We start from the raw sequence: 8,582 nt of genomic DNA, 5'->3' as shown, positions 1-8,582 counted from the left end.
CTCATTGTGTCATTTCCCTGTTGCTCCAAAGCCAAGTGGCTAAAAACAGCAACATTTATTATCTCTCATAACTCTGTGAACCAGCTGGGCGTATCTGGTTTTCCTGCTTTAGGTGATATTGGCTAAGGTCACTCATTCAACTAGGCCACTCATTTAGCAGCTGCAGTCAGCTGGGAGCTCTGCTGGGGCTGAAATATCCAAGATGGTTTCATTCACATATCTGGAAGTTGGTGTTGGTCAGCTAGAATGCCATAGTTCTCCTCCACGTGGCTTCTCATTGGCTAGTAGGTTAGTTTGGCTTTCTTAACAGCATGGCTCAGTTTTAAGAGGGCGTATGTTTCTTGTACAAGTACTTATCAAGTCTCCATCTGCATCATGTTTGCTAACATCCCATTGACCATGAAAGTCACGTGGCCCAAGCCAAATCTCCTCTGCACCTGTGAAGGGACAGAAGTGAGTTGTGACTTGTTTGGGTGAGTGAGAGTAGAGTAGTTACAGGACGTGGAAATGTGTATAAGGTAATGGATGGGTGTTGTCTGCTTATCAAGGGAAATGTTACCGCTTTATACCAAAGCCATTAATATGGACAGCCTTTGACACAATGTATTCCAAAAACAAGTTTATATTTTGAAATGGTTTTCTACAGCTTAGACTTGGTATGTACTGCCCATGATACCTGTGACAGTTGTCTGTCTTTTGTATCCAGCAGCAAAGCCTATAATAAAACTTTAAAATGATCCCCACCCACAAATGTGGGAAGTTACAACACAAGGACATTATCATCAAAAGGCATGACTCATTAGGAACCACCTATGTAACAGTCTATCACATTGATTGATTGATTCATTCATTCATTCAACCGTCACTTGTAGAACACCCAGACCCTAGGGATATAATAATGATCAGGACAAAATCCCTGGCTCCAAGGAGCCTTGCATATTGCATTTGAGGGGTCGGGGTAGGGAGAAGGTGGCAGGAATCTGAATCCTTAACAAGTGCCCTAGGTGATTCTGACACAGACTAATGTTTGAGAATCTCTGCCCTGAACCTTTACTACCAATATTCTAAGTGGATTATTTGATTGTTAGCAGGAAGCTAAGATTTGGGACAAAAAGGTCTACACAAGTCATAACACAAATTTCTCATACCTCACAGTTCTGCCAAATCCTAGAAAAATAGAAATTCCAGCATACCCATAGCACAGTGGTTCTCAAAGTGTGTGGTCCTTGTACCAGCAGTATCAGCACCACCTGGGAGCTTGTTAGAAATGCAAATTTTCAGAACTCATCTACTAAACCAGAAATTCTGGGGTTGTGGGCCCAGGTTTTAACAAGTCCTCTAGGTGGTTCTAATGTAGGTAAAGTTTGAGAATAATTGCCATGTCCTAACTCTGTTACAACTGTAACATTGCATGAAGTGATACATAATATTAGGTAGTTATACTTACATTATTAACATGCATGCGAGTGGATTGTCCAGTTCGCATGGGGAGAGGGGAAGGCGCCCAATTTGGCTGTTTTTATCAAGTATATTTAAATTTTGGATCTGTCTTTAACTTCCTCTGCTACCTTGGGCAAAGCACTTCGTACATCTGCCTACATCATCCCATAAAATAAAGGGGTGCTGCCGCTATTTATTGTCATCCTTTCCAGCACTAACTTTCCATGTTATGGGTTTTTTTTCGTATCTATATCAATCCATATCCAAGTAATTATTAGAATAGCAGGGAGAGATTAAGGAAAGGCTAGCTTTCCAAATAGACTAGACTAGAAAAAGTAAGACAGGCAAATATGGAAAGACCAAGAAGCACTACTGGACAAAAAAAAAAAAATCCCTGAGGAAATGTAGCCTTTCTGCTTATGTAAATTCTGTGTTAATTAAAGAACAAGAAAAACTAGAGGAGGAATAAGTGAAACAGCCAGAGACTCTCCAAGGGGTGGGTGGGGAGTTAACACTGGTTTCTTGCTCTACCAGTCAGAAATATTTCACAGTGAGCTTTTGATGACTCAACCTACTTAAATCATTTGCATGAAGGACCTTGGTCTTTACCTCTGGATTTCTTTGATAGAAACACACTTGCCAGTGAGACTACATCTTGCTTTTCATGATGAACTGTGCTGCTTGTAGAGTGCTTTCACAGACACTGTGTCACTTCAGTCTCACATTAACCCACCCACGTCGGTGATTTTCCCAGTTTTACAAACAAGCAAAAGAAAGACATGGGAGGCAATGAGTTACTCAAGTTTAGGAAGATTAAGTGTTGAATGCCAGGGCCAACACTAGACCAAGGTCCTTAGTTTTCCAATCCAGTGTTTCTTCTACCGCTTTGCCTTCAAATCTCAACGGGTCTTGGGGAGATCAAGGCGGACCATCCTACCTTTTTCCTTTTTATCCATTTCTCTTCCTAGTTTTCCTCAGGTTGCTATCAAAGGGCACTAGGCCTGTGTCAAGGAGATGGAAATTCTAGTCTTGGTTCTACCACAGAAGGACTCAGATGAGCCACTTATGCACTCTGGGCCTCACGTGGACCATTGTTATGATGAAATTAAATTCATATTTTATGGCAAGACAAGAAAAATTTAAACATAAAATTATTCTCTGCCTGTTGGGGCTTCCTCCCTCCCCTTTAGTGTGTATTGTGCATCTGCATTAACCAGAGCTCCTTAGGAGTTAACATTCCTTCTTAATTTTGTAAAGAGACAGGGTGACCCACTACTGGCTTTCTACATGCAGATCTGCATTGTGCAAACTGTCAATATGTCATTTGACATTATCACCCTTTGTCTCAAAAACATAACCGTGCTGTGTCTTCTAACAGTCCTCAGAGCTTTCTAAAAGACTGTCTCCTGGGTTATAATCCTCAGGTTGGATCGAATAAAATTTTCCATTTCTTTCTTAGATTGACAATTGATTATTTTTTTGTTTTGTTTTTGGCGGTGCCATGCAGCACATGGGATCTTAGTTCCCCGATGAGGGATTGGACCAGTGCCCCCTGCAGTGGAAGCCCGGAGTCTTAACCACTGGACTGCCAGGGAAGTCCCTTGATTAATTTGTCATCAACAGTTATTTCCAACTTTTTCTCAATCATAGTATGAAAAATGGAATCAGAAGATATATTGGTTGACTTTTGCATTTATATAGATTTAAGTTTACAGACTGTAGCTGGGGTTTAAAGGGATGTGAGAGGGCAGGCAAACGGGGGAGATTCCAAAAGGATAAAAGCAAATAGGTTTGTGACAGTCAGAGTAAATATTTAGGGTGTGGAGTTGAGATACGGCTGAGCTGGATTCTGCCATTTAAGACCCTTCCCTTGGTATCAATAATCAGTATCAAGGCTGCAAAACAAAGAGCTTTGTGGGAGTCTTAGGAATTGCAATTCTGGAGACAGATTCAGGTTCTGTTCTGGGGAAGATAAAGAGTCAGGGGCTTATATAGTCAAAAGCCATAACGTTGTTCAAGAATTACAGTTGACCCAACACAAGAAAGGAAATATTTGTCTTTAAGGAATCATGAGTTATTTTAGGGTAGGGGTCCGATAAGTATCTTGAGTTTCTGGAACATTGGGCAGATGTTTCGAATGCCTGTGTTAAGACAAGAAGGGATCATAGTTCAGATTCCATGTGGGATGAGATGTGCATAAGTCACATTTCCTCAGTGGCCTAAGTTCTGTTTTGGTGAAAAGAATAAGGATGTGGAACACAGACTATTGTGGGAACCACAGGATCAATAAGTTTTAGAATCTCTCATGTACGTCTAGCCCCACTTTTACTGAAATGTCTGAATTCTGATCACATGATGCTGCTGAACAAATAGTTTGCTGTCCTGTTAGAATCTGAGAGTCAGAAGTGTGTGAAAGTTCAAACATGGTCAGGGATTTTTTTTTTCTTTTAATGGATCAAAGTGGTAGGTTTGGTGGCTTTTTTTTTTAACTTTTTAAGAAATAAATTTATTTATTTTTTAAATTTTTGGCTGCATTGGGTCTTTGTTGCTGCGCAGGGGCTTTCTCTAGTTGTGGCACATGGGCTTCTTATTGCGGTGGCTTCTCTTGTTGCGGAGCACAGGCTCTAGGAGCACGGGCTTTAGCAGTTGCGGTACGCGGGCTCAGTAGTGGTGGCTCGCGGGCTGTAGAGCACAGGCTCAGTAGTTGTGGTACACGGGCTTAGTTGTTCCACAGCATGTGGGATCTTCGCGGACCAGGGCTTGAACCTGTGTCCCCTACATTGGCAGGAGGATTCTTAACCACTGCGCCACCAGGGAAGCCTGGTGGCTTTCTTTTTACTGCCTGTTAGCGTCAAGGAAATCCTTATCTATTTCAGTCAATTAAGTTTTTCAGGGTGTTTAGGGGCAAGTTAGCCTAGTTCCTTTACATGTGCCTGTATGCCTGTCTGTGTCTCTTCCTCTTCCAGGAAATTCAGAAATACTGATTCATCTGCACTCCTATCCTTAAGCAAGCCAGTTTATCAGTAGTTACCAAGTCCAGCATCTCTACAAGTAGGCCTCATCTGGAACACTAGAATTCGATTTCTAGACAGAGTATAGGAAAATTTGCTTCCAGAGCAAGAGTTGTAAAACTATAAACACAGAGATGAATAAGTGAGGTGGTGTAGAGGAAGGCGAGAGGGGGGAAAAATAGAAATGATGTTCCAGAACCGTGAGAGATTGGGGAAGTGGAGTGGAAAAATATGCGAGAGTGGGAATAGTACAATGCTTTTGAAATGGATTGAGCATGCTGGTTTACAAAATCAATTTAGTGATTTTTCAACCAGCATTTTTAAAAAAATGATATGCAATAGAATAAAAAAGATACAGAATGCATAGCATTGAAGGATAAATATGGTTTTGGAAACATTTAAAATATATGTAAAAATATATAAAATGTATTTATATATATGTAACTATATAAATTATAAATAAATGCGCGCCTGCGCTCGCACACTCACACACACACACACACACACACACACACACACACGTCGGCACACAGGCTTGGGGTTGTTTTGTAAGCTATGTCTCACATTGGGTCTCGGTCCAGACTTTGAAAACTCCTGGAACACAGGATCTAAAAGAATCCAGCAAGGTAAATTCAAGGTCAAATAAGCAGGACTCTTTTCTCCTTTTGCTGTCCACATCATTTACCGGAGGGAGAAGAAAAGGGCCTGTGAGGGAGGGGACATCAGACTGAGGCCAAACGAGGGGCAAGGGCGCATCAGGACAGGGAGGACCCCGGCGACTTCTTTCCGGATAGTCTACGGATGACCCCAGGAGGTTGATTTTGAGCGCTTCACTTAAACGCTAAACCGAAAGAACTAACTCGTTCATTATCCCTGAAAAGCCTCCAAAGGCGAAGGATTCGCGCTGCTCCTGAAGGTGACACTACATAGGGTCAGTCCCAGTAGAGGGGATTATTCTTTTCTTGGACGAGGAACCGGGAAGTGGGCGGGGCGTGGGAAGCGCGGGAAGGCCCGGTAGGGTCGGTCCAAAGAGTGACTCACGTCTTGCTTTGCACAGCCCACCAGAGGAACAAGCAGTTCTGCCCTTTGGGACCTATCCGCGAGCGGAAGCCCCAGGGCGCTGGTAGGGTTGTGGCCTTTCCGCGGGCCAGAGACGCTCCCTGACCGTGGGCACCACCTGTCCCAGCCCCGGCCCTGCGGCAGGCCGACTTGGCCGCCTGGTCGCCGGGCCCACGTGACCTGTCGCGCCGGCCACCGCCTCCGCCGCGCCCAGGCCCCGCCCCCGTGACGTCTAGCTACCTCAGATTGTCTGAATGTTCCTTCTCTTTCCGCTTTCGGTAATTGGTCGGCCAGGCAGACAGCGCCCCCCCCCTCCGCCCCGCCCCCGGAGTCGTGGGGAACGCTGGTGGGGGCGGGGCCTGGGCTGGAGGGGCGGGGTGAGAAGGCTCCGCGCCGGTAAAGGGGCCGCCCGAGCGCGGTCCGAGCCATCTACTGCTGCCGGTCCCCCGGCCCTCCCGACTCGCCGCCCGCCCCTTCGCCGCCCGCCGCCGTCACTCAGGGAAACGGGCTGCGACCGCCCGCCGACCCCAAGCTGGTTTCATGGCAGCCGCGAAGAAAGCAGTTTTGGGGCCGTTGGTGGGAGCAGTGGACCAGGGCACCAGCTCGACGCGCTTTTTGGTGAGCCCGGGGTGCCCCTGAGTAGGTGATGAACCGGGGCGGGAGCCTTGGAACGCCGGGGCTGGGTGTCGCGTCCCCATCCCGTTCTTCCCACGGCCCGGGGCCCCGGCCGCCAGGCAAGAGAAGGAGGCCAAGAGCCCCGGAGCGGGACTTGCCACGCTGGAGCTGCCCCGCCCGGGCCTGGGGGAACGCGGCCTCTCGCGACCCCCGCGGCTGAGCTGAGCAGCCGTGGCCTTGAAGGAGGAACCGGGCCGCCTTCTAATGGGGGGACTCCTCCCCCGAAGGGAGCTAGGACTCGTCGAGCGTCCGTGCAGAGCAGCCCGCCTGCAGCCAGGGACAGGTGGCCACATTGACCGCTGCTGCAGTCTTCCCCAGAAGCATTTGGCCTGCCGGGGGCAGGACGTCCTTGGATGGGGGGAGCTGTGTCACGGCTGTGGTAGCCTAACAGCGTCCTTTGGAGCAGTGGAACGAATATAGTATTAGCGTAATGATGCCTTGTCATTCTCTCCCACAGACATTGCAGAAGGTAGAACGCTAAGGCGGGGGGCGGGGGCCGGCGAGTGGCAGAGCACATTAGGAAAAAGTCACACTACACTGCTTTTACCAGAGTCTTTATTTAATTTCGAAGATTCGTAAATTTCATTTCTGATACTTTGCCCATTACAAAGATGACTGTCCTCTCTGCGCTTCACAGCGTAAAGCGGCAGGGAAATTCTATTTCTCGTTTTATTTACCATGTCTGACAGCAGAGTTTTGCCATAATGGAGTGCTATTTAAGTGACTTTCTGCTGATTAATTTGTTTTGGGCAATTAGGAAACTTGCTCTTAAAGTGACCTAGCACTGACTTCAGTAAGATAATTTAAAAGTAATTTTAAAAAACTATTGTTGTTTAAGAGCCCATGCTTTCAGTGGACATTTGACTAATCTGGCAAGTTGATGTAAATATTTAATGACTACTTAGCTCCCTCATCACTTCTTTGTCTCAAATCATGTTTTCATGCATTATTTAGTATGTATATATACTGTATGTATACATTGTACATACAGTATATATATTTTTTTCAGAGCTCTGTTTAGTTGACCAAAACCTGCATTTGCACCTTCATTTTTTTTTTTAGTGAGTATTTTTGTGTTTTTAAAAAATTAATTGATTAATTTATTTTTGGCTGTGTTGGGTCTCCGTTTCTGTGCGAGGGCTTTCTCTAGTTGCAGTGAGTGGGGGCCACTCTTCATCGCAGTGCGCGGGCCTCTCACTATCGCGACCTCTCTTGTTGAGGAGCACAGGCTCCAGACACGCAGGCTCAGTAGTTGTGGCTCACGGGCCCAGCTGCTCCGTGGCATGTGGGATCCTCCCAGACCAGGGCTCGAACCCGTGTCCCCTGCATTGGCAGGCAGACTCTCAACCACTGTGCCACCAGGGAAGCCCCTGTACCTTCATTTTGATACTCATCTCTCTTGTCTAAAGTCAAAAGCCTTCAGTCCAGTTTTAGCTTGGTTCTTATTTAATGACTTACCTTGGTTTGAGCTGCCAAGACATAATTCTACCGTCTCTTACACTGTTTACCTTCTGATCACCCAGGGCAGGTTTCACTATGTCTTATTTTCATGTAAGTGTCTATAAAGTAATCCAGAATCATAAGTAAGAAACTTAGCCTACCTGGATTTGATTAATAAAATACACAATCATCACTACCATCTTCCCAAATTAAGAAAGACCATCAAGACAGTGCGCTGTTCGTTGAGTTTTGAAGCCGTATTCAAGAATTGCCCACACAAATGCCTCCAGGGGCCAGGCAGGTAGAGGGAGGAGGGCAGACTGGAGAGCAGACTCAGGCTAAGGGGAAACCTGTAGCTGCCAGGCAGGAACACTAGCCCCGTGCTGCCAAATCTTCAAATTCTTTAAGAAAAGCTGGTAGTCTAGAGTTTTCAGTGAAATCTTCCTGTTCTTAAATGTTGGCAACTAGTTCCTAATGGATTGTAGGGGCCAAACCAAACATGGCAGTTGTTCTCAAGTTTATGCAGCCTTTGCCCTCTATGAAAGTGGGTAAAATATTTCATAACTCTGTAGGCTGCCTTTTTAGTTACCAGCCTGACTGTGCCTTTCTTCCTTTTGACTTTTCACTGTTGCTCTCCATATAGCCCAGCAATCTTCTTTATCTACTGCAGGTTGTTCCTGGTCCCTCAGATTTTGTTGCCCAAGAGGCATCTTTCTGCATTGGTGGGGAAGGAATGAAAACTTAGTATCATCACAATCAGTTGTTCAGTGTCATGAGCCTTTAAAAAGTTGGGTGCTGTTTACTGTGGCTTGATCTCAGTGAGTAAGCTAAGGTGCACATTCAGAAGGTTCCTGTCCTGCTTATAGAATGATGTTTAGAAGTTGATCAATAAAGTTTCCTGCTGCTTGAGAAACAACTATGCAAGAAAGCTTCAGAGGTAAATAAAAGACTACCTGT

General features: G+C 45.7%; 1 protein-coding gene across 11 annotated transcripts in view; it reads left to right on the top strand.

The window, feature by feature from the left end:
• Nucleotides 1-5,898: 5,898 nt before the first annotated feature.
• GK (glycerol kinase) overlaps nucleotides 5,899-8,582 on the top strand; it is a 76,891-nt gene continuing 74,207 nt past the window's right edge. For 3 of the 11 annotated variants that reach the window (XR_004524385.2, XR_012329278.1, XM_073799274.1), the window contains exon 1: nucleotides 5,900-6,128. Coding sequence is in view for 9 of the 11 variants with exons in the window: in XM_073799274.1 (XP_073655375.1) it covers nucleotides 6,051-6,128 (78 nt within the window). In the remaining 2 variants the exon portion in view is untranslated. Of the gene's footprint in view, nucleotides 6,129-8,582 lie in introns of all 11 variants that reach the window. The other 8 variants (XM_073799275.1, XM_019941929.3, XM_019941914.3 and 5 more) reach the window with 5 other exon arrangements.

Source organism: Tursiops truncatus, chromosome X (genome assembly GCF_011762595.2).
Source record: "Tursiops truncatus isolate mTurTru1 chromosome X, mTurTru1.mat.Y, whole genome shotgun sequence".
In the NCBI taxonomy this organism is placed as follows: Eukaryota; Metazoa; Chordata; class Mammalia; order Artiodactyla; family Delphinidae; genus Tursiops; species Tursiops truncatus.
The sequence above is the reverse complement of the archived record's forward strand: the minus strand, read 5'-3'. Positions and strand labels throughout refer to the sequence as shown.